This window comes from Melospiza melodia, chromosome 3, assembly GCF_035770615.1.
Source record: "Melospiza melodia melodia isolate bMelMel2 chromosome 3, bMelMel2.pri, whole genome shotgun sequence".
In the NCBI taxonomy this organism is placed as follows: domain Eukaryota; kingdom Metazoa; phylum Chordata; class Aves; order Passeriformes; family Passerellidae; genus Melospiza; species Melospiza melodia.
In genome coordinates this window covers 133,388,772-133,415,458 of record NC_086196.1, presented here as the reverse complement: position 1 = coordinate 133,415,458, position 26,687 = coordinate 133,388,772, and the positions used below count along the sequence as shown (strand labels likewise).

At 38.7% G+C, this 26,687-nt stretch overlaps 1 protein-coding gene across 2 annotated transcripts in view; it reads right to left on the bottom strand.

The window, feature by feature from the left end:
• CRYBG1 (crystallin beta-gamma domain containing 1) overlaps positions 1-26,687 on the bottom strand; it is a 64,689-nt gene that overhangs the window by 8,827 nt on the left and 29,175 nt on the right. For both annotated transcript variants that reach the window (XM_063153099.1, XM_063153100.1), the window contains exons 3-18: positions 24,640-26,083; positions 24,385-24,561; positions 21,866-21,913; positions 21,635-21,753; positions 20,138-20,300; positions 19,060-19,199; positions 15,966-16,092; positions 15,605-15,640; positions 15,074-15,216; positions 14,698-14,824; positions 14,461-14,606; positions 8,362-8,488; positions 8,152-8,184; positions 6,272-6,381; positions 5,909-6,038; positions 2,085-2,224 (exon numbers count right to left, since the gene is read on the bottom strand). In XM_063153099.1, the coding sequence (XP_063009169.1) occupies positions 2,085-2,224; positions 5,909-6,038; positions 6,272-6,381; positions 8,152-8,184; positions 8,362-8,488; positions 14,461-14,606; positions 14,698-14,824; positions 15,074-15,216; positions 15,605-15,640; positions 15,966-16,092; positions 19,060-19,199; positions 20,138-20,300; positions 21,635-21,753; positions 21,866-21,913; positions 24,385-24,561; positions 24,640-26,083 (3,210 nt within the window). The remainder of the gene's footprint in view (positions 1-2,084; positions 2,225-5,908; positions 6,039-6,271; positions 6,382-8,151; positions 8,185-8,361; positions 8,489-14,460; positions 14,607-14,697; positions 14,825-15,073; positions 15,217-15,604; positions 15,641-15,965; positions 16,093-19,059; positions 19,200-20,137; positions 20,301-21,634; positions 21,754-21,865; positions 21,914-24,384; positions 24,562-24,639; positions 26,084-26,687) is intronic.

Genomic DNA, 26,687 nt, shown 5'->3' with positions numbered 1-26,687 from the left:
TAGGTCAGCCACACTGAGATGGTACACAGGAGTTCTAATTTTAGAATCCTATTATTTAAAAATTACAAGCTGAATGAAGCACAGCATTTTCTTGGGAGAACCCAACTTTTAAATACCATTTGTTTTCAGGAGGCACTGTGACTCCTCAAGGAGCACAGATCTATATGCAGTAAATGCTACATTGCTGCAGGTGCAGAACCAGCTGGTTTGTGCGTCTGAATTTGGACAAGCCTGGTTCACATGAGGAAGAAAGAACTACTATGGATGCAGACTGGAACAAGCAAATACTGGAAACTGCAACAGGGTGAAGTTCTCTTGGGTATTTTGATAGAGGTTTTATTTCATAACATCTCTATTCTTTCCAAATACCTGCAAGGGGGGTGGGGAAGAGACAGAGCAAGAGTGCACATTGAAAAAATTTGTTTAGCATTCCCTAACATGCATCCAACTATGCTTAAAATCATACATTGAGTGTAATCTGCCAGAACCCAACTTCTGATTCTCCATTATTGGCACAGCCAGTGAATTATGTCTGGGCTTCAAAACAGGCTGCCATACAGTGCAATTTCTAGAGTTTTCTCACAGTGATGTGCTGGTACTGTCTGGTAGCCATGGGGGTTTGAGTACATGAACACTCAATATGTTCATTTTCAGGTTACCTCCCTCTTTTGACTGATTTGTCACTTTAATTTTGGTGCGTTTTCACTGCCTAATACACACCTATCTCCAGGAATTATAAATGGGGGTCTCTTAGCAAAGGAAGAGAAGATGAAACTCTCTTCAATAAGGGAGGCAGCAGGGGCAAAGAAGCTGTAAACTCTGTATTTTGACACATTTCAGCACCTGACACTGCCATAATGAAATCCAAATTTACATATCACTTTCTATGTTTCCAGTGATCCTCCAAAAATTAAATCCACATATATTCATTGGACAGAAAACATACACAATTCACAACTCCATTACCTGGAATCATGATATTGGCCAAGAAGTTACTTGATACTTGACTTCATGTTATGGAAAGAGAGAATCAACTATATTGTGGTTATGGTGAAAGATACTGAAACCTTTGGAGGCTTCACAATACATTTACCTTTTTGTTTCAAAGTTCAGTTCTGTGTGCTATGGAAACTTTATGACCAGCTCATCCTGATGGGGAAATTGATTTACTCTACAGATTGGCTTATTAGCTCTCCACTTGAGGGCAGTCTTAAGCTACCCAACAGCATCTCTCTAGCACACACCTTGGAAATTTACCTCTTCAAAAGAACACATTTAAATGCAAAGCAACAGTAATATGGACCTATCATTAAAACAAAACAAAACAAAAAAAAACCTGAATGACAAAACCCACCAAAACTGAGGGCAAGTATCTTAGAGGTATAGGTTAACAACAGGGAAAAAAACCAGAGAATTTAACAGATCTGCTGGAATCCCAGAATATAGGACAGTAAATTTTAAAAGCATTTCAAAAATGCTTCCAAACAGCTTTTAAGCTTCATGACAGAAGTTTAAAATGAAGTAAACTTCATGACTATTTTTTACATAGTCTTCAAAGGTATGTTTAGAGAACACAACTGCTTAAAAACAGCTACCAGATCTAATTGCTAGATTCTCATCCAATTCCTGAAGTAAAGGTACTATTACTACTAACACCAGGAGAGGTGAGTTCATGGTCTGATTGTACCTCTGTGTCCATAGCAGAGGTCAAAGGATGGCCATGAAGACTTATTAAAAAACATTTTGAACTTATAACACAGATCACAAACCAAATTATTTTTTACAACTGAGACATAAACCAAGAGCAGAGAAGTTGCTTTTAAGGATGCTATTCAAGCTGATTTTTATAATATGACATGAGAGAAGACATGAGTTTCCCTGAGAGCTTGATTCAAATTAATTTCAACTCCTAGCAAAGGACATGAGTCAGTGATAATATATTGTTGAGACAGGATATGAAAATGCTCTATAAGATGAAATGGCATTAATGCACCACACACGTGATATTCTAATTTTACATTCTGTGGTTCCATTGCACCTGTAAGTACTTCACTCTAAAGAATCAAAAGGTGATTTAAACTTACATGCCACCAAGGACTTGAACTGAAGCTATGCGAGGATTGTAGCCCAGGAACTGAAGATTTAAGATTTCTGTACTGAACTCGATTTTCTTTCCTTGGAAACCCGTCTTTTCAAAAAGAGCTATGCAGGGCTCAGACAGCTCCTGCAAAGGAAGATAAATGCTTTTATAGATGTTGGAATTCCAGATGGTGGCTGTAAAGATCAGTACTCCACATACTCCTTTTATTTCAGAGGTTTCTTCTGGATTGTTTAAGATCAAAAACCCTGAATGTTTCTGCTCTTCAACTCTCTAATTAAACTTGAAAAGTCATAAAAAACCCTTATACAAAATACATGAGGGATCTGCTTGCATGGAACACAAAGCTTCCTTATCTTCAGGCACAAAGACCTCTGTGGCTTGTTCTTGCACAATACCTTAAGTATGTTTTAAAATACATTTTAATCAATGCCATATCTCTCTTCCATTGCACTAACCCCCACTCGTGGGAATTTTCATACAAAGAGCTGAACAGACAGTAAGATAATATTGGTTTCTACAGCTTCAAATGATGACAGCCTTGTCAGCACTGCTTATCACTTATTGCATTAATTTTTAACTTTTACAGTAGGTTACGGCAACTCCAATCTCTGACTAGACAAAAGATTCAAGATTCACACTACTGAGGTAAAAATTCACGACAAGTGAAAACTGTAACATTGGAATTCTCCAAATTGCTGTTGGGAGATGATTCTTCTCCTTCTCTGTCAAAATGCTTCTGATGTCAGAGGGATTCTGCCCACACGAAGCTCTCTGCAATACTGAATCCAATTTGAATGTTTTCTGGAAAAGGAACTTTGGACTCTTTTCTGTGGGGCAAGGTATCTGTAGTGGACTGAAAATAACCTGTCATAACGAAGGCCTTCCTGTGGAAGCTGGGAGGTAGGGTTTGAAATTCCCCAGGGTAAAGTCAATTAAGCCTGAGTGTCCTGGTGCTGCAGTGTACACTCATAGACAGAAATGACACTGCCACTCCCTTTGTCACAGATCTTCCAGCCAACGACTGCATCAACCCAACGCCACAGCCAGAGGAGCTCCTTCCTTCTGGCACTCACACATCAGCTGCATCGGGAACGCCTGACATGACGCAAAGTCTCGACAGACTCCCGGCCGCCCTCAGGCATGGAAACAGGCCCTCCAAGGCAGAGCTGGCTCCATGCATGCGTGGCAGCTCATATATGCATGCTTCCATGGGAATTTATTGGGCAAGACCTCCCATCTACCATTTCTAACAGTGCTTGAATTCCTCTTTAATCTTCCTTGAGATGTTTACGGGCTCAGATGACGGCATTGCATGAGTGTCACCATTACCTTCACAGCAGTCCAGTTTATCACAGAGCAGAGCTCTGCTTCCTGATGGCACACATGCTAGGCTGTGGAGAATTCCAGGAGAGGCCTTTTCCCTTTACTCCAAAACCAAAGTCTGCTCAGCACCACATGAAAGGCAACACCAGGTAGATTGCCATGCACCACCACGGGTGAAGAGCCCAATGGGACCAGTCACACTGTGATGACATCTCTGAACTCTGAGCCCTTTTACAGACTGGCACCTGCCCTCTGAGACATGCAACTTCTCAGACAACAGCCTTTCAGCCTCATGCCATGCTTTAGAAATAATCCTCTTGTAAAGAAAACAGAAACAGAAAAGAAAATCCTCCAATTTTCTGCCACACCTTACACTGGGCTTTTTTTTTTTTTTTTTGATTCAGCAGCAATACTGTTATATAAAACAGTGACAAGTGCAAGGTCAGCCCATAAATTTTCTGACAGTTCATCTCATGTACTGCACTGTACCAAGCTGGTGTTCCTGCAGATCTACATTTAGTTATTCCACAGGGTTTCTCATTACAGATGATTGTTCAAGTATAAACCACATTCACAGCTGTTTTTTATAGTATGCTCAGGAAGAAGAACATGTGTCAAATTCAAGAAGGAAAAATGCTATTTTCTATCTGCAGCACAACTACGTGGAGGATGTAAAGCAATCACATCCAAGATATAGTGGAATCTAATCTAACCCCCCAAAACCCTTGAGCTTATAAACAGCCCTTAATATAGTTTCATAAGTTCTCTTATTTAAAAAAGCCCTTTTAGCTTTCACTTAAAGTGTATCAAATATCCCTTTAATTTCCTTTTTCATGAGCCCTTAAAAATGATCCCTTCAAAGAGGTGTTTAACTAGATAAATACAGTATCATGACATGAAAACAGCAAAGGTTCTTCTTGTATAGAAATGTCATGAAAAATCCTGAGGAAAGTTATAGAAATGGCAGATGGTAGGGAGGAATTAAGATTGGCACTGCCAAAACACAGTCCCAAAACATGTCTGACAGGTGAAACCAGGAGCTAAAATAATAAGGCTCAAGCTTTAGGAAAATCATGAAAAATAAACAATGTAAGTAGTAAGACAGAAATAATCATTCCTTCTATTCTGGTTTGCTAATAAACCAATGAGCAAAGTAACCCATTCTCCTCTTTTCTGCAGCTAGGGAGCCTCTGAAGAAGGAAGCAGCAGCACATGATTTGCAGACAGATGCAGCTCTGTGCTGCTGTCTGAAGTGTGAAAAAATGTAGGGCTAGAACAAGTTTCACAAGTGTAAAGAACTTAAAGAAGCACAGAACTGGCATTTGTGTTTTAACACATCAGTCTCTGTCACAAATAGTAAATCATTTAAAAGTAAGCTGATCCTTCCAGCTTGAAACAAGCATTTTAAAGCCAGGAACTATTGAAATGTATTTTAATTCATGGCAATCACCCACCAAGCTTGGCTAGAAGCAGTTCTATTGTTTTTAATAAGATCTGTCTACTGAGCCCAAGAGTTCAGAAAGCAGACCTACTTGCTGCAGTTGCTTGTTTAGAGTACATAAAAATTCTCCAGAGCCATGAAAGAGGATGACACATTTCAGTTCTCCTTCATCAACTGCTACACCACTCACAGGTTGCCAAAATGACAGTGGCGTGCTATAAAGCTGCCAAATTCAAAGAGGAGATTCAAGAGAACTCATTTTTTAAAAGAAGTACTATCTCCTCATGTTGCTGTAAGTTCCTGGAATCTTGACTACATTTTGCTAGTAATTACTTTGATCTTAAAAGATACTTGCAGATTCCATAAGTGATCCATCATAATCATTGGTTATAAGCTTGAGCAAACTCATTCCTGGCCACTGATGAGTTACAAAATATGTAAATGTAGTTTAGTTTGTATCCACCACACATAACAACACAGCCAGATTTTGCCAAATAGTATTGGGTGCTGCTTTACCTTATCTAGAAGGGTGCATTATTTTGTGATTAACTCAAATTCCATTGTCCTGATGATAACAACAGTATCTTATAATTACATGTATTTCATGCAAAGTTGCTTAATTAGGCCTGCTTTTTAAATATGCATCCAAAACAAGGTCCATGGTACAAATGTTTCTTCACACCATCCTACCACCTCCTCAACCCATTCTAAGTGGTCTCTCCTACAGGAAATAGACTTGACTCTTTACAGAAGTTCTTTTATAAGTTATTATTAAGAACAGGCACCCCAGGCAGTTGCTTCTGTAACATCTTCTCCTTTACAAAAACAGCACAGAGGTCAAGAAAACCTGACTAACTGCAGCTAGGTCATTTAACTGCTACTGCACAGAAAAAAACCCAAACCAAACCAAACCAAACAAACCAAACCCCCCCACCGCCCCAAACCCTCCTCTGTTGTATGCGTAGCCTAGAATTTTTACTGTTGCAAAAAAAGGTATCTTCACTGTCCTTATCTTTACAATATTTGGAATAGGTTTTACTTACAATATTTATGATCTGTAAAGACTTTAGAACTGCTTGGGGCGAACAACCCATTGCTGTCAGATCAGGATAGATCCCTTCTTCCAACACATACTGGTTACCAGCGAATTCCTCCTGGTCATACACTATGCAGCTGCAAAAAGAAGGAGAAAAAGTTCCCTCTTAAGACATCTGTGCCAGTAAAATGCATAAAATGCAGATGCATTATTTACAATGCTTTGCCTGAAAGATTAATGTGCAAACAGCAAAGCATTGTTCTCCCTAAGTCCCCATATATGAAACCATCTCATGTGTTAGAAAGCTGGTTGCTTTTCTAAAACTTCTACCATTTTAGTGATTTTGCATTATTCATTCAATATAACTTACCTGCCATCTAAAATTTTTGAAGACTTCACAGCAAATGAATCAATACATCTTGTGTTTTTTTCAAATATTTGGCAGTTACCCTTGAATTCAGGCTCTGAAAATAACTGGACCTTTAAAAAGTTATAAACATATTTAAGGAAATTAATTCTTCTACCTTCAATTACATCTCTACCATTAATTCTATAATTACATAAAAACACACTTATAACATCCAGTCTTCCTTGGTTACCTATGTTTGTCACTTCTTCAGTGTTACAATCCTTGCTCAAGAGAGCAAGGTAACAACTCCAAAAAATACTTCTGGCTGTAAATCACTTAGTGACATACAAAATAATTAAAACAACAATAACAAGTATATCTTCTTGGTGTATCTGCTGGGTAAGATGTTTAAATTCCCAAAGAGTGGCCAGAATAGGCACACCTTTATTAAAAGGCCATAAAAAAGATTTCTTTTATATTACTAATCTGCTTAATCTCCAAAATGCATACTCTTCCCAATAAATGAAAACTCCCTGCCTCTCAGAACACTAATGGTGTATAATCCTGGCAAAGGACTCAGACAGCATGCCAAGAAGCATGGTATATATTCCCAGGGTAGATGGGCTTTATAGGCCTGTTACAGCTAGAGACACAGTCTCATGTTAGTTCTTTCTCTGCTCCAAGGATAAGAGAGGATACATCCCCCAGAGTGTTTTGCCTCTATTAAAAAATAAAAAAAATTTAAAAATTCTAAGCAGCAAACTTGCTAATTTGGCTAGAGGATAATTAGCCATGATCACACAGAAGTCATTCACATTACAACATGCCTAGCTTTATTCACTCTTAATAGAGATAGGAGTGTGGGCAGGTACAGCATTCTCCAAAGAGGAGCACGCTGACGATGGATGCAGTCTGTTGGATGCAAGCCACTACTTCTGTGTTTCCTTAGGATAAGGTCTTCCTTAGGATAGGGTCTTAATAGGCACATAATGTAAAGATGCAAATAATTTTTCATGCACACAGCTGGAAATAAGCAGCCTTGAGATTTTTATTCCCCATAGTTTATGCATTATCCCTATGCAGGGGATTCCAGTGAAGCGTGCTACTAATCAGGAGCAGCAAACCAGGACAGATAAGAATTGTCTCCTTGGGTTTTAGGGCTGTGATATACTCACTACTTTGACTGAAATGAAAATAAAAATAACATTAACTTTGTATAGGGACAAACCTGAAAACTTGAAAAGGTTCAGAAATTAAGAAGGATGAAAAAAGCTGCCCATTAGCCTCACTGGCAAAACTACATATTAGTACTTGCACAAAGAAGACAGTCCAATGTAGAAATATATTAACTCACTGAACAGACAAGTTCTCCCTGCCATTTCCTTCCCTTATGTTATTGACAAAAAATGGCATTAACATTTAAGCACAACTCAGCAGTACTTGTGAGTGAACAATTCCCTTCAAGTGCAACTACCACTGAAATAGGTTCACAAGGAATTAAGTCAGCTGTAACAAGAACAACATCTATCCTGTAGTGCCCTCACCGAAACATCATCTGTTTGTAGAGCCCTCAGCAACAGACTCCAGGTCCTGCACCTCTGCACAGAAGGCTGCAGGCTCCAGCTCCATAAAACAATCACTGATACCCCAAAACACCTCACTTGCTGAACCCAAGAAAGTTTTGATGTCAACTGTGTATCAAATCCCACCTTCCTTGGGTCTTAATGTGCCTTACTCAAGAGGTTTGGAAAGTAGTCTTCCTCCACCTGCAGTCTTCAGTCCTTGACTAGTCAGCCATCTATGCAAATACCTGAGTGTTCCCCTGGACAAACAGCCACTGCTTTATTTACATGTTACAGACACTGCACAGTATGTTTCATGTGCTTAGAGAAGTATCTTACCTTGACTTTACCCCTTTCGCTTCCAACAACATCCTGCAAAAGTTTTGAGGGGAAAGAAGAGAAAAAATATTTTCAACACCGATAAAATAACATAAAAATTTACTATTAATTATCGTTTAAATAATGTAAATAAACTGAATTTGATAGAAAAAGTAGAGTTCCAAATACTTCAGCAAAACTTGCAAAACAAGTAGAAAATTAGCTCCTTACCATAACAATGGGTTGAACTGAAGATATTTTGCAATTCTTTCCCCCCCATGCCTCAATGCTGGGATACAGCCCTTTAGCCAGTATATACTGCTCCCCTGTAAACTCAGGATTCTCATAAGCCACCCATCTAAAAGAGAAAGAAGAGGAGAGTGGTTGGTAGAAGTCACACTACTTTTCCAATATAGAGATTTGTACATTCATTACTGTCTTAATGTAAGAACAAATAAAAAGTTTCTGAAGTGCCAAATTGTGATGCTGTTAAAACCCTAAACAAGCATCTGATAGTGCAAACCCTATGCAAATTTTATTACCTTCTTACACTATGTTGATACAAATCAGAGTGAATGAGCTAAAGCAAAGCACAAGTTCAGACACATCACATATCCTAAAAGTTATCTTCAGTAAGAATATTTCAAGGTGTTTTACAATTCTCTTATTTTACCAAGGTCAAGTTCTTCTCTTAAAAAAAAGAAAACAAACCCAAAAAAACCAAAAGAAAACCCCAAACCAAAAAAACCCCAAAATACCAGACAGATATCAGAATATAGCTTTTCCAACAAAACTAACTTTCAGAGCAATCTGAACAGTAAATGTAGCAATGCTGACTTTTAATATTGCCTGTAGCTACAGCTCAGTTGTGTTCAAGCAAATACACACCCTGACAGGATGCTGAGCTGCAACAAGAGGCAAATATGCTAAGCAAGAGGAGACTGTTCCTTACTAGGAATCAGAGAGAGCAAGAAGAATATCCTCGAAAGCTAAGCAACAAAACCACCACAAAATTGACCAGATCAATGTATTCAAATGCAAATCTATTATTGTAACTACTCAGCTGGATCTCATGCTTGACATAGGCCACAAACTCGGAGATCTGCATCAAGTCTTCTGTCTCAGTCAGAATATGCCTTTTTGAAAAGCTTTCAACTTTTGACATGATCCACATTTTAAGTATTGGAAAAGCAACCAAATCACTACATATATCTGATATCCAATTACTCCTGCAGTCTTTAGGTCCAATCTTAAATATCTGCTATCAGTTAGTCCTGCTAAGAATAGTATACTACATTCAATATATCTCCTATTACAGTGTTCTTCTCATCCTGGTTCCATACTGAAAGCCCAAACAGAGCACTTCCTGCATCTATACTACCTTTGATTTTGTGATAACCTGCAGAACTTGACTTGCTTTTTCACTTCTACACTTCCCAAGCTTTCCCATACTTACAACTCTTTTTTTATCTGTTTGGTTGTTTTTTGAGTGCCCATATGAGATCAGACCACAGTAGCAGCTGCATTTCATTCATTATATTTATGCAGGAATCAGGACATCTTGCTGGTTCCTGATTCTACAAGAAAAACTTCTACTCAGAGTCAACCTGCTTTTAATTTTAGCCACTGTAGTGCATAATGAGTATATGCTAGGTTATGCCAAAATCCACTTTCAATTGGCACAGAAACTTACTGAGTTTATACACTAACAAAAACTTCATCTCAAAAAGCAATAAAATGATACAGATCTTAAAGTCTGCAGGGGAATATAACTCTCAACATCAAAATTCCCCATTAATTTATGTGAGTTGATCAATTGGAGTCTACTAAGCTGCAGTTTTATTTCAGGTACAAATGTCAGAGTCTCTGCAGATACAAGTGGGATAACTTCAAACTGAAATAAAGGTGCATCAACATGTATGTGCCAAGAGCATGAACTTTGTTTTACTTGTCCATGGCAAACATTCAAACAGTGAATCACACACATCACTATTCACGTCTCTTGGTTTGCCTCAGATATAATCAATTATTCCAACTTGTTACACACTCATTACTTACAGCATATTTCAAGGTCCATTTCAAAATCACCTCAGAGTAATTCATCAAAGAGACATTGGTATGTACAATAAATTGAGCAGAGAGTTCAAATGTCTCACGTGTGTCTATACCTGTATATCACATACACCAAAAGCAGTGAAAATGAGGTTTCCTAAATGATTTCTTCAGCAGGCATTCATTAGATTTTTCAGTGCTAAGTGCCAAGATACAGCTATGGTGCACAGTAGTTTTACTCAATTGAGATCTATGCAAACAAGTGGTTTTGATATAAAATGAACTGTAAGACATGTCAGCAGCCTCCTGAGCCCCTTGACAGCAGTTATTTAGTTCCCCCCATCTAAAAGCCTGAATGCAGAAGTAATCAACGGATCTCACTGGCACATGTTTACATTTAAATAAATGGGATTTAAATAGTTAAGTGCCACTCTTCCATGCAAGTCAGCCCATGCAGTCAGACAGTTCCTAGAGTCAGGGCTTAGTGGTGAAATACTTGTGCTTCTCCACTTCATTCAGAAGCCCATATAAGCTGCTGAAAGTAGTAATAACATCATCAAGCACAGGCAGCTGAACTCAGTACCAGCTAAACCTGCCAGACCTCAAGATTATCCCTGGGAAGGAGCACTGCCTTAATCCAACTTCTGACTTCACAAAAAGGCCTGGAGAGCAAGATATTGCCTCCACAGCTGAGCAAGAGAGTCACACTCCAGCTGCCAGGCACAACAAAATCCCAAGTGCTGCTCTGCAGCATGGCAGCAACCATCCTGCCCCACAGGGAGTGAGCTCTCCTGGCACAACAGATTTTGTAACCCCCAGAAGCACAAACTGCCCTCGTGAGGCTGAGCAGCAGCTCCATCCCAGGCTGCTGGCAGGAGGGTGCTGGAGACCTTTCCTCCTGGGCACCATCCATGCCCCAGAAGTGGCATAAAGCTTTGATTATGCTTTATGTTTAATTGTTAGTACTATGACACACAGAGAATCTTTCTCCAAAAACCTCTATGTATGACATCTAGGAAGTGCAGCTCCAAACAGAGCCTGAATGTACAGGCAAGAAAATAATCCAGACATGGGTAGCTCACCAAAAATCAGATTTGCCCTCAGTTAGCCCAGGACTCACCGTGTCTGACTTTAGGAGGGAGGTCAGAATGTTACCTGGCACTTGCAGACTTGTACAATATTAACAGATAGAATGAGGTAATAAAATTGTATTTATAGGAGAGAGAAAACGGGTTCATCCTGCCCCTTTGTGACTGTGATTCTTAGTATCCCAGGGACCTGCAAGCTTTAATCTTATTACTCCTTAAAAGATTTTTTTCTGAACATCAGTTCAGATATACAAAGAAGTTAAAGCTTTGTTTGAAGTGCTCTCCAGTGGAGTATCCAAGGGTACTTGCCCTTTTCAGCTCCCAGGGAAGGTTTGTTCTTGTACCTTGTGTCTCCAGTTTCACTCATGTTACCCTCCTGAGTGCATCTAGGTTAAATTTAATATCTTCTGGTTTCTGTATGTGAACCACTCATTATTTAATTATTTTCTTAATATCACTCACTATGCATACATACTCTAGCAGCAACCCAATCTACATTGTGGATTAATTACTGGAAAACTAGGGGAAAACCAGGCTGATAACACAACCACAGTAAACAGATGACTACATAAAATAAACAAATCTGGGAAAATTCTTCCAGCAAGTTCAAAGGGAATCGACTAAAAGACAAGAGCTTCTTCAGGAGTTCTGGCAGAAGTCTGGCGTGTTTATGGTTAAAGAAAAGGCACATTTCAAACATGCAGTTCCTGTGAATTTGATCATTAATAAATAAAAGCTTGAAGGAGTTTTTAAGCAGAGGGGAAATCAAAATAGTACAACACTTGATTTTAGTACTTGTTTGAACTTGTAAAGGGTGTTACCTGTTGCTAGCAAATAGTTCAATTTTCCGCAACTTCAAATTCTGCCAGTTTGAAAGTTCAAACCCTACTTAAAAGAAGAAAGGCCCCTCCTATTTCCAGGCAGCCTGGATTGCTTTCTCCCACCCTAATGGCAGAAAAATAATTTTTGAATTTTATGTTTGGGAGCAAAACATTTTCATTTTTAAAGAAGTACATTTTCATTTTTCAAGAAGTCAATCCTCATCTCCTTAGGATATATTTTTCAGGATGTCTTTACAATGGATTTAGTAAAGACATGAAAATATTGCTTGGAAACACGTTTAGAAACATTTAGAAATTTAGACATTTTAATGCAGCTAGTACCCCAAAATTGAATAGTTACCACCCCAAATGCAGAGCTGGGCTGTCTCCAGCAACACAGTTCAGAGCTGCAGTTGAGCTCAGAACTCATTCCATAGTATCTGTGCACTGCAATGTCAGGCTTTCTTTTCTTTGATATACCCTTTAAATTACAGAGCAATCAAATTAATTATGTGGGAAATACAGATCATCTGTTATCTTTCTGCTCTAACTGCTTTACCCCAGATACCTGTAGTTAAAAAACTGCTATGAAAGGTTGAGGGCTTCTTAAATTTTTGACTTAATTACGTGTTTTCAATATAATTCCAGGATGGTTACTTCAAAATATTATGACAAGCTTTTATTGAATCTGTCACAGTTCACCATGTCATCATCTGCACTACAACCTAAACAGCTCAGGAAATTGCTCAATGGATTATTCATTGCCCCGTGACAGATTTCTTGGAAGGAAAGATATAAAAAAAAATCTTCTACCTGAACAGACAGTTAATATTTAAAATAAAGCACTGTACTGCCAAAAATGACTTCACACAGATCATTCAAGCTTTCTGGCACTTTAACATCTAATAAGATCACCACAAAACCCCCAAACACTCACAACTTCTCTGGAAACAGAGGGGTTGTACAAGACTCTCAAGAGCTGAGTGCTAGCCACCTGATATGAGCAATGCATCTGAATTTTTTAAAACCTTATTGCTACAAATTACATCTTTTGGAGTCTACAAGGTGAGATTACAGAAGTGGTAGCAGAGTCTGTAGTACAAGTTTTGTTCCTAAAGACTTCTAGCCACCTCTGCCATCAGAGTGTTAAAGCCTCTCTTAATTACTAGAATACTCAAACTCATGTATGATTCCTATCTCAGATGCAACAGACACATTTACTAGAACAACTACATGAAGGGCATGATAGGGAACCCACAATTTGTTTCCCAACCTTCAGAGACGACTCTTTCCCAGGAATCTCTCTTGCATATTACAGAAGACAAAAGAGCACAGTGGCTTCAAAGGTCACCAGGCAGAAAAAAACCTGCTGTCACACCATATTCATATAGAAATTAAAAGCATTCCTCTGGAATGCACTGAGCTTGATCCTGCAGCCTTTATCCAGACAAAACTTGCAGAGATATAGCACAGATAACACAGGAAAGATTTTGGGCGTGGCTGGGTAAGGCAGAGCTTCCAGCAAGTCACCTGCATGCATACCAGGCAGGGAGACAGACTGTACATTTCATGCTTTTTTGGTTCTGGTACTTTAGTTAATTTTGTGTGTTTGCAGACATGATTGCTGCAAATCAGCAATTTGTCAGCATTTGATATGGCCTGCAAGGCTGTGAAACCCAGTCTGCAGTTGATGGACTCGACTAATCAAACAGCAAAGTCTATCAGCTGATTAACTGCATGTGATAGCACTCATGGCACTAAGAGGTGGTTTGTTAATGGCCAGGGCTAGTACACACTTTTGGGAACCCTATGTTTAACAAAACCCCAAACAAACAATGAACACCAACACCACAGCACTAAACCACTGTTAAACTTACAGGATTCACTGCAAAAGCAATGCTAATTTTCAGAACAGTTACTCTCCCTAGTATCAGAAGGTATTAGTGAGTATAGTAAAAGTTATCTCTATTTAAAACACAAGAGCAAGGAATCTACCTCTGGTCAAAAGCAAGAAGCCTGGAAATCAGTTTTAAAATTGGAAACTATTTCCATAACAATTTTGCTGTTGAAATGCTTCAAACAAATGCAGCCACAAGAACAAGCTATTCCTCTCTTGATGAAATCTCATCTCATGCTTTCATACTCTGTGTATCAGAAAGCCAATGCTTCCTGGGACCATCTTATCTTATTCTAAGAAGAAAGATGATTTACTGTACATATTCACCAAAACTTTCTGTGGTCAAGGTCAGAAAATTTTATCTGAAGACTCCATATAGAAGTCAGAGTCCCAAAAAACAGCTGCAAACACCATCAATTTCTATAAAGACCAGCATATCTAAAATGAAGGAATGAATAAAAATAGCACTTACACGCCACTTAGCACATTTATAGACTGTGTCCTCAGCCCATATCCAGTGTCTTTCAAATTGGAAATGATACCTAACACGTTGATATTGGAACCCTTTGATCCAAAGTCTTTTTCACTGTACATTATCATATGGGAGCTTGTGAAGTCCTGTTAAAACAAGGAGGAGCACCATAAGGAAAGTGCCACATGACATCTCAGAGCACTCAGGAGATGCCTGCTGTGTGTTCTTGGAACTTACACCAACAATTGGTCGCAGGGACTGCACCTCCTCATCGTAGCCACCCCAGTCTGCCCAATCCCGATACGCTCCTTCTTCCAGCAGGTACTGGTGACCTTCAAACCCAGGCTTCTCGTAAGCAACCCAGCTGAACAACAACAACAACAGAGTCTGAACGTGAAAACAGACAAGTGCCACTCCATGTTTTCATGGAGCAGATATAGATATGTAATATTTATTCTTTTGCTGGGAATATTTTTAAATTTAACCCTGGTGCATACCTCAACCCAAAAATTACAAAAACAAAATAAACAAGAACTGGATTTGTCCACTGCAACTTCCAGCCTATGGAGTTACTACTTCAGCTGGAGGATAAATACCACTTTTCCACACTTACACTCCTCCCAGTACTTTCATGGATCCCACTGATGTAAGTGGAAGTCTTGTCTTGTCTTCTGATTCCTTGTCATCAAGCATAAAGACCTCCGATTCTATTTCCACATGCTTTCCTTCAAAGAAAGGCTTCTCATAAACAATTACCTGGAGTAGAAATGAAGGAAAAGAAAAATTGCAGGGAGGATGATGAATTCTGACAACAGACAGTTTCTTTAGCATGGGCAAATAGAGGGAGAATGCAAAATGAGAAAACCAAGTAGTGGGATCTCTCTCTCCTCTACAAGAGGCCTTTCCACTAGAGATGCAACGTGAGGGCTTGAGCATTCATTACCCATTTGCATCAACTGGATTGCTGTTAATACTGTCATTTTTGCATGTGAGGGATGCAGAAATGTAACAGAAGTTGTATTTTCATGGTGTGGTCACATAAAAAATGGCTACCCAGTAAAGCATCAGTATCCAATCAAAGCATACTTATCTACCCATGTGTAGTTCATGTGCTGTAAAACAGCTTTGGACAATCAACTTTTACCTTTGGCTCCCCACTGAATTCAACTTTGCGACCACCCTGTTAAAAGGAAGAAAAAAGAAGAAAAAATTAAGCTGTTCATGACTTAGACACTGGTAGATGTCTCTACGAGTCATCAGTTCTTTGCAAAAATCAGGACTAAGATGAAATATTCCTTAAAGAGTGCAAGTGAAAACAAATGGCAGATTAATGGCAAAGATGGATGAAATCAAATGTTGTAAGTTCAAGAATTTTATAGACCAAAAATATCAGGTTTTTTTAAAGAGCTACATTTTTCTAAGTCTTGAAATCTAAACACCTTAATACATTATTTTTAACACATAAACACAGGTCATTTAACCTATAAGTAATAGCAGTAGTTTACCATTTTCAAGGGTCTCATGGACCTAATGTAGGCTTCCTTCTTCTCCCAGAATAATAAATTAGGATATTCACCAGGCTCCAACATTAAAGGGACTCCCTGGAAACCAGGTTCTTCATAAAGAAGCCATCTAGAAGCAGAGGGGTGGAGGGACAAAAGTAAGACATAAAATCCCCAGAACATTTCTGAACAGTAAAGAACAAGACAATATGCTTACTTCAGGAACAGGATCATTGTTCCCTTTAAAGGGAGATTCCAAGCTAATTGGTATAGTTTCATTGCAGACACATGGCTCCAAGAAACAAGCAAGGTGCTTTAGTTTCATTACTGTCTGTAGCTGAATGTTTGATATATGGTGTGCCCCGTATTCACACCACTCAGTAAACCCTTGGCTTGTGGCTGGTCACACATGGTACTTCCAAGGGCTCAGTACTGGGGGTAAATTCTGTTTAATACCTTAATATTAATGATTTGGATGAGGGGGTTTGAGTGCTCTCTCAGCTGTTTTGCAGATGACAAGAAGCTGGGTGGGAGAAGTTGGGTGATCTGTTGAAGGGTAAGAAATCTTTACAGGGGGATCTGAATCAATGGGCCAAGGCCAATGGGATGAGGTTCAACATGGGAAAGTGCCAGGTCACAACATTCCCAAGCAGTGCTTCAGGACTGGGAAAGAGTGGCTGAAAAGCTGCTGGACAGAAAAAGACCTGGGGGTGCTGGTCAACAGCAGTTATACATGAGCCAGCTGTGCCCAGGTGGCCAAGAAGGCCAATGGCATCCTGGCCTGTGTCAGCAACAGTGCAGCCAGCAGGACCAGGACAGTGACTGTCCCCCTGTACTCCACATTGGTGAGGCCACACCTCAAATTCTGTGTTTCAGGGTCAGTTTTGGGCTCCTCACTACACCAAGAACGTTGAGGGGCTGGATCATGTCTGAAAGGGGACAATGGAGGTGGTGAAAGGTCTGGAGCACAAGTCTAATAAGAATGGCTGAAGGAGCTGGAGGTGCTCAGCCTGGAAAGAATGAGACTCTGGGGAGACCTCACTGCTCTTTACAACTGCCTTGAAGGGAGGCTGTAGCCAGGTAGTGACTGGACTAGTGGAAGTGGCCTCAAGCTGCACCTGTGGAGGTTTAGACTGGATATTAGGAAAAAATAATTCACTGAAAGAGTTTTCAATCACTCTAACAGGCTGCTCGGGAAAGTGGTGGAGTCACAATCACTGTAGGTATTCAAAAGATGTGCAGTAGTGGTGCTTAGGTTCAGTGATGGCCTTGGCAGAGTTGGGTTAATGGTGGTACTGGATGTTCTTACAAGGCCTTTTCCATCCTAAGGGATTCTATGACTAACTTCACTGCAAGAACTGACACACATGGAAGAACAAGGAGAGTACAGTCAGAAGATAAAGGTGCATTGACTCATTTTTGTTGGCAGCTTTCAACAAACAGCAATTAAGCATGAACACTGGGAAACTTTAAGATGATACAACCACACCCACATGGCAAGGTGACTCAGAATCAGAACCTCCCTCACCTGCCAACACAGTGAACCATGTCATGCTTGTAAACTAAAGGCAAAAAATCCCCTAACCCTGCAACATGCAAAAAAGCAGCAGCCATCTGCGGAATTTCTCATGGAAATGACTTCTTTCTACACTGGACTAATAAGCAGATACCTGAGAAAGACAGTTGAAAAATAGTATATTTCATTTCCTGGGGAAAATAAAGAAAAAAAAGTCTGCTTTCCTTCAGGGATACAAATGCAAGAGATATTAAAGCAGCAAGAGCTCACGTGGATTTAGTAAAACAATGCTGTTACACTAATGCAAAATAAAGACAACTCAGATGTGCAGGCTCTGCCTTCTTCCAAAAAAACCCCTGTAATTTTACAGATAGCTTTTAAGTGAGACAGAAATAAAATGGAGACATAGATGAAGTGAATTAACAATTAACCTGCAAATAACATATCTGATTTCCTTACTCTTGCAAGACATGTAATTTGGATTGAGGTTGCTGTTCACCAGAAATAACTTCCTGTCAGAGAACCAACTACTTGGACATCTTCAAATTTGCCCACATACCAAAATGCTTCATTTTTTTCCACAAATCAAGGTGTAAATATTTACTCAGATAAAATACCCTTTGCCTAACAACAAAAATGTCTGTATATCATTTGTTAGATTTGAAACATCTTTGCTTTACATATTTCTATAAAAAGTGATATGTTAACACCTGCCTTCAGCTGGGCAGCTTTTGATAGTTAGACTATTTGCAGCAAGGCAGGTGCTATCAGTGCCCAAACATAACAGCTAACAACCAAGGTCTGTAAGAAGTTCTGCAGGATGACTGGAAGTGGCTCCAGTCTCACTTTTTCAGAAAGAAGCTTCTTTCTCTCTTCTGCATACTTTTCCCAGTACTACTTCGAAGCATGTTTTCCATAACAATTTACTAGTTTGTTTATTAAGCCACAAACACTAATACTGGTACAGCACCTGGATTGCTCCTTAGAGGTCTCCTTTGTCATAAAAGCTTGCTTAGTTCACAATATTACTCTCCTAACTCAGATGGCCAGATATTTTCAGGTGACATAACATCTTTGTATTACACATCACCATAAAAAAAACAGATCAAAATGCACTGTGAAATACAACAAGGTCACATATGGACTCTCTAAAGCACTAAGTTTATAACGGAAGGACTTTAAAAAATTTTCTTCTTTGGAGGACTTCAAGTTTAGTAGAAAGCAAGTGGGAAATGTGGTCTTATTATAACAATCCATTCCCCACCCTCACTTATGTTAAGTTTGGCTGAATGAGAAAAAGCAGAAGACGCAAACTCATTCCTTGGCTACAAATAGACAAGAGTTATTCAGTATTTACTACACGCAAGCAGAAGAAAATCTAGCTCTAACAAAACATTCTAGGTCAGACTCCACAAGAGTGAAGCATTACAGTGATGTACTAACTCTACTGTCAACAAATAGACTGCCAAAATATAGGACTAGAATAAATATAGCCTGCTCACGAGTCTGACAGGTGTAACCAATGGTTTAAACCAAATTCCTGTCATCACACTCCACATTCATACAGAGCTGCATACTTACATGCCCCAATGCACTTTAATAGAACAAGTCTTCTGAGTGGTTCCAAACACCCCTGTTTCTTCAGTGTCATCAAAAAAGGAAGTCACGATTCCTAACCCTTCAGGCTCTGTATACAAATCAATTCGGCAAACCCTGTAATCCTGAAAAATGAAGATTGCCATAATCACTTGATCTGTGCTGGGAGTTCTATAATTACTGTGCATAACTAAATCAGTTTTGAAACACCTGTTTATTTTAAATTGTTTCCCCCCTTGTCAATTGCTACTGCTATTAGATGCCTATAATAAAAGTATAGCTAAGCCAGTTTGCCTGTCTCTGTTTGAAGCAAGACAGTCAATCTCTAATCAGCATTTACATTGTTTACTTTCTGCCATCTAGGCAGGAATGCATCTTCTTTCATCAGTTAACATCTCCTCTAGCAAATTAAATCCTAAGATAATACCAAACAAGCCATCCTTGAAGAGAACTGCAACTTAAACAAGAATTGTAGTTACAAGCAATATACCTCCTTTTCCCTTTCCTACTCAAATTACTTTATAGCTTGTGCTTGTTTTGGTAACCTGCAATTGCAACTACTTAATGGCAGGTTAAAAGTGCATAGAAAAATGTTCCATCATGTGTGAAACTCACTGGTAAGTTTGCCCATATCAGGCAAACCAAAGTTTGGTGTTTCACACTGAAGTCTGTATTGAGTGCAAATTTGGTTTGCATTGGAAAAAAAGGAAAAAGCCCTATTTTGAAAATACCAAATTATTGGTGGTTTTCTGGGATGCTTTTCCTGACACTGACCAGACTACAAAGCATATGCTGAATGCAGCATTTTGGTGGCTATTCTAATAAAGCCCATCAAGTTCTGCTCCTACCCTGTCCTTCCTCTTGATGTTACCACAAGCCCCACTGCACAAAAGCCCCCACATGCATTTTCTGATTAAACAGGAAATTCAACATAGAATATTGTTTCATGCACTTGTAGCTCATGTTACACTTGTGTCCTAATAGACCAATCTCACTCTCTATCAGTATAAAACATCATTATACTTTAAGATCTATAAAAAATTTTTTGACTTATATTACTTGCCTTAACAACATGTTTTATTGAACCGATCACTGCAGGCTTTTGAGATGTGCAGTCACTTTGCTCTTCAGAAGCACCTGCACCCCAAATATCTGTGAGTTCCAACTCTCCTTCTTCCAATGGAATAGAGGGGCCTTCAAAATTTGGTTTTTCATAGAGTATCCAGCTTAAAATAAAATTTTAAAAATCTAATTTTTCATGGTGCTTTATCAAGTGTGATTTGCAAAAATCATGATCCCACAAATTGTTTCATACACAGTACTGTTTCCAAACCCTTGCCATTTCTCTAATACATCTTATTCACCTGATGGCTGATTCAAGCCATTTTCAGTCTCTATGATACCTTTAAAAACAATGATAAAAACAAAAATGTCTACTGTTAAATTATACTTTCACAAAAAACTCCTCCACCTTATAAAACTGATAATTTGGGACAGCAAAGACTACTGTATCTGAATACTAGACTTCATATGAGATACTAATCAGAACCAATCTGTACATCAGAGAAAACAATGACACTGCAGACTGCTGCATCGTGTATTAACAGACAAGTTGCTTGGATCCTGTGAACAACAGCCTAGAGTTCCACAGGAGCTGGGGTAGATGTTCCAGAGGATGACAAGACTGCTCAGAAGACAAGGACAATTTCATTTTTAATGGCAGAATAGAATAAATAACTAAATAAGAACTTTATCCATCTGCAAATACAAATCCTTCGCTCAGGCTCTCAATGGAAAGAGGAAAAACCTCAGACCCAGTCCCTCTAGACCATGCTAGAAAAGACAACCTGGTTTACAGAGATCAAAAGGTTTTTGTTCCAGCTTTCTGAAGCTAAACAGCAATCAGTTTGCTTCCCAGTACCTCCTACTGTGGCTAGCCCTTGTGTCTGCACCTCACTATCAGATAATTACTTTTGAGAACCTGCTATTTGACTGCATTATAGCCTGGCCACAGCATAACTTGCTGTGCTAGCCACACTGCTAATGGCCCCTCTGTTGATGCTATGAAGAAAGCAGGAGATGAACTTGCTTTGAATTACTCTTAGGCAATACAGCTTTTAGAGCAAAATCCCTCCTTTTGTCAGAGAAACAGTCAACTAATTATCTCTACAGTACCATCCTATTCCTTTAGTCAGGAAACAATTATGTAAGACCTAGCTTAAAACTTATTTGCCAGCCTTTTAGCCCAATCCAAATACTATGCCAGAATCCCTAATGACCAGAGGAATTGAAGGGCATGAACAGAATCTGTCATTTCATCCCACACCTATGCCTGGTGACATCTCACACCTTGCCAGATGCTAATACTCACTCAATTAGTCAGTGAAATAGGTTTTCCAGCTCAGAACTTCCTGCTGCAGAGGTAAAATGCCCTATTTCTTGCTCACAGCTCTACATTGTTACAAGCCAGACTTACTGTGAATCACATGCCAGTTCTGCTTCAAAACATTCTTGGACAGAGTAAAAATCTTTGCATAAAAAGTAAAAATTGATGTCTTACCATCCTCTGATGACTTTAACTAAAATTGTTGGTGACAGAACCCAAGAACTGCAATCTGGAACATCATGGAAAACTTCAATGCCAGCTTTTTGACAGTCTGAGTCACAGTATATCACCAGCTGTGTTAAAAAAAATCCAACAAAACAGGAAAACACACCAGTAACGTATAGTTCTATCTTCCTAAGCTTTAAATATAGAAAGAAACACTAAAACTATTTAAATTGATCTTACCTTGCCAGGTCTGGGATTGATTTTACTTTGTCCATTTCTTGGAAGTGTCTAATAGACAGTGAGAAGAGAAAAAAAAAATCACAAAAAAAACCCCACAAAGTCAAAAGCATTTTCAATAAAGACACTCAGCTATAGAAAAAGGGCTAGTAGAACAAAATAAAAAGTACTCTGAATAGTAAAAGATGGTAACCTTTTAACTATACCTACTTACCACTTCAATCTCTACTTCCCCTTGCAGAGCACCATCTTGTCACAAATGCATAAATTCATACACTTTTTAAAAACTCTGAATTATCATCTCACTGAAGTTGACTAACCTTAGATCTGAAATGCTTTAAAATCATCCTGATAATTTTCCTACATAGCCCAGGACTTCAATACCAAGATACTGCTTTAAAAACTGCCACTGATGAAGTACATGCTGTACAATAATAAAGATGAGTTGAAATGTCTAGAAATGTCAAGCCATAAAGCACAGTGCATTTTTAAGAAATATATGAAAATACTGAGGATGCATGATGGTACATACATGTATGAGCTAACCCGCATAATCAATTTTGTAACAAGTTTACTCAAAGAACATGAGACTGAGAACTAAGTGATAAACTAAAAATATTCAGAACAACTAAAACACATGGAGGTATACAAAATCTAAAACAATGCTGAAGTCAGCAGTAAATTGTATGATATAGAATACATGGGAAAGTTGTGGTTGCATCACGTCACCTTCAAACCAATAAAGCAAGCATTGAAATTATGTGTTTGGTTTCCTAGCAAGGATAGGAGTGTTCATTCTGGGACAGGGTCCTGCTCTTCTAGGAATGATTCACACAAACAAAAAGACAAAAACAGATCCTGCCCCTAAATAGGCAACCAGCAACACGTGCAAAGAATTAAAGAGAACATGGTAGTTAATATGCAGAGCAGGCAGTGGTCCCAAGGCACTTCTTAACCACCACCAGGTTTTTGTAGGCATCATCAAGACATGTTGAAGCACGACTGGTTTTTTAGCCTGCACTTCAATTCCAGTTAAAACTTGTTCTGTGTTTTGAGGAATGCCAAAGTCATTGTTTTGGGCTGCCCTTACTGCTTCCTTCACATTACCCACTAGCCATTGCATCACCATTTTCTTAGTCAGTGGAAGATGCACAGCAGGTACACCTCACAGAAACATTTCTGATTCCTAAATTGAGCAAAACATTTCAGTCAGCAGCAGTACCACAGAAATCCAGAAACCCTTTGAGCAAAACATTTCAGTCAGCAACAGTGCCCCAGAAATCCAGAAACCCTTTGAAGCCTAAAGGGTTAGGTATGAAGCCTAAAGTCTTAGGTATGTACACACTCCACTGCTGTATCAGACCTCCACAGTCTACTGCAAAATTGAAACCCATTCAAGAAAAACAGTTTAAGCAGCAAAAAACAAACTAAGACAGTGCTAGGCACTTAGCTTAAAATTCAAGTTTTTAAATCCAAATAGGACCAACAGAATAAGAAAGCCTCTTTAACTGGTAATATAGATCTACTCTGCTGTAAATAATCCCCTTAATTTTCCTCTCCACTCTAATTTTAAAAACTTCCCCATAAGAGAAGAATCTACATTCTCAGAACTGCAAGCTACTATGGATGGTTGTCTCCTGCAAGGTGACAAAGAAAGGAGCTAATTCTACTACCTCACTCCTTTTAGCAGAACTGCTATAGCAGACAACCATTAGCTTTGGAAAGTATTTCTCAAACTTCTTACACGCTGCTTCAATTCCACAGGTCCCATTCATGGGGCTATATTAAACTTTAGAAAACATTTCTCTTCCCATGGTTTTTAGATCTCCTGATTATAGTTCTCTTCTCTGGTCACAATAAGGGCTTACATTAACAGAAATAGCAAATACTACAGGACATTGGTTCATCATTTTAAAAACAGAAATTACAAATATAATCCATATTAAAGTTGCTCTGAGGGAAAAACATAGGTCTATCTTCAGTCATGAAGAACAGATGCTTGTAATCAGACCAAAGGACAGCCCTGCACTGTAGTAGCACTTTCAATAATCACTACTATGCAGTTATAACAATATTATTAAAGAATATATATATTTTTCTGCCAATACATGGGAATACAATAGAGAGCTAAAAAAAAAATTGCTCCGTTACTTATTTAACTGTACAATGGCTAAATGTTTTGTTGGAAGAGAAGAAAGATTACTTCAACAGAAGCTTTCTGAAGTTCATAGAAAGAATTCTACTAATTTGCAATAAAAAATTAAAGTTAGCATAAGATTTGTTTCAATATAACACAAAATCAAGTACAAAGACATATTCAAAAAATGCTTTCCATTCATATTTGCAAAAAGTCTCATTTTCCTTTTCAGATAAAACTAGTACCATACCTAAGTTCACCTCTATGCATTTATAATCTATATATATCCCAAAGAGGGGAAACAAAACAAGGTATGCACATTGTCTATCCAAAACATAAAAGCTGGATAACTTTTCAGACAGCTTTTTAAAAGCACAATACTTACATCCACATCTAATAAACCAGGGGGGACATTTGATTCGTATCTGCTCGTTCCTAACCAGCTCGAAAAACTTTTCTCAGGATTGCCATAGTTGGGCATTTGTAAACTTAGTTCTTTTTTGGCACTATCTGCTTGCAGGTACTTCTCCACAAAACTTGGAAACTTCACATCTGAAAGAGACTGAATTGCAAAATCAAAATTAACAGTCATTCAGTAGGTCAGCAAACATTGTTCCACTTCCTGAACAATCTTTATTACCTCAGATTTTTGAGGCATGATGAATGGCCCAGAAACATCCTGTTGTAAAGGAGGCATCCCCAAGGAGTCAGTTGCAAAAGCTGCTGTGTTATTTACTGAAGCGACAGAAGAGCCAAAAAACTTTTCTTTAGAAGACAGCAAGCTTGAGAAGAGGGAGCTTTTTTCAAGCCGTGATCTCTTAATTTCACCATCTGTACAGTCAATGTTCTCTTTTCCATTTATTTCCTGAGCAAAGGCAGGTTCCTCTCTACATGACTGCAGAGCTTTGAATATGATACTCTGCTCGGCTGATGCACGCTTGGGCCTGACTTTGGCTATTGTTTCCAGGCTTTGCATTTTAATTTGTTGTGCTGGTAACAGATCCTGTGTTTTTTCCCTCCTCAGTCCCAAACCAAAAGTAAATACACTGGGATCAAATACTTTCTCCAAGTTGTCTTCATGAATGGGAGGCATTGCAAAGTGGGGTGCTGGAGACTTGGGAAGCTTTGACCTCTTCTTTTTCTGGGGTAAACAAACTGAGCTGTCCAAGTTTTTTATTGTTTCAGCAAACTTCTTCATGTCAGATGGGGAATCAAAAATGCTGTCGTCTTCAGCAGATCCATTACAGGTTTCCCCTGGGCTCTTTTGTGTGTTGTTGTGCTCTGATTCCAATACACTGTCTTGATTGCTGTCATCATACTGCAGTGCTGCAAAGTTCAAATCTCCTGGCTTTACCTTTTTATCTCCATTTTCCATCTTAAATTCTGATCTGGACACCTGAGATGGTAGAGGATATTTATCATCATTGCACGGTGATAAAGCCTCTGTGTTTGGCAGCACTTTTTCTTCATTTCTATGGAATTCTGAGCTTGTGCAATTTCTTTGGTAGAAAGGATCCTGAGCATTTTCAGTTTTTACAGGTGAGTGCAAAGGCAGTTTAAAAGGTGAACTTTCTTTCTTTGCTGTGGTTAATTCTGATTCTGGTTGCTTCAGAGAGATACTACCAGCATCACTTTTGCTGCTTTGGTTAAAAAGGGATATGGCAGCTTTTACTTTAAGTTCTGTTGTCTTCCCAATATCCTCATAAGAGGTAAAGATTTCTCCATTTTTGCCTTTAAACTCTGCAGTGCTTTCTTTCTCCAGTGTCCCATTCTCAAATAACTTCTGGCGACTGCTTTGCTTATTTAATGTTTTATCAGGCTGTTCATTTTCTTTAGGTTGTTTTCCAAATTTCAGCTTTGCTCTGCCAACAAATGTGCTTGGTACAGCATTATTTTTTGAAGCAGGGATGTCAGTAGGTCTCTGGCTCTGGCTAGCACATTTGTTTTCAAACAAGGAAATTTTGTTGGCAATGTTGCTGTTAGTTTTATTAACTGGTTTTTCAAGAGTGTCCGGCTCACTTTCTAAACTGTCTTGATTTGTAGGTGTTTTAAAATTCAGCTCTATGTTCTTCGGTTTGGCTGGACTACAGGAGGCAAAGTGACACAGAGTGACATCTTTAATTAATCTTGAACGGGCTTGTAGCAATTTTCAAAACAATAAAAAGTAGAATTATAAACCACAGACTTAATTCAAATTTTGATATCTCAAAAGGAATCAACTAAAAGAGGAGTAACTATATGGATTAAAAAAATTAAGACACTAAATAAGGAGTATGTATTTCAAACATGTACTTAGTTCTTTCAGGTTAGTAAAACAAACACAGCAACTTACAGCATCTGCAATTGAGGCAGAGAACTCAACTACTTATGACTGACATTTAGTACTGAATAGGCAGAATAAATTATAAACATGCAATTCCCTACAGAGTTTAGAAAACAAATCCCAATTCATTAAGGGGATAATGAGCTGGTTAACATTTACATATTCTCTCCAATGAGTTTTGAAGACATCTGACCAGATTCTTTGCAGCTTTTACACCTACACTGCAGAAGCAACCTCAAATTGAGTGAAAATTCTTCCACTCTCATGAGTGCTCGCAGAAAATGTTAGGTGTCCCCAAGCATTGCATCACCACCCTGGCTAAGCGAACACAACATGTGAGGACTCCTCCACTTCCTTCATGTAAA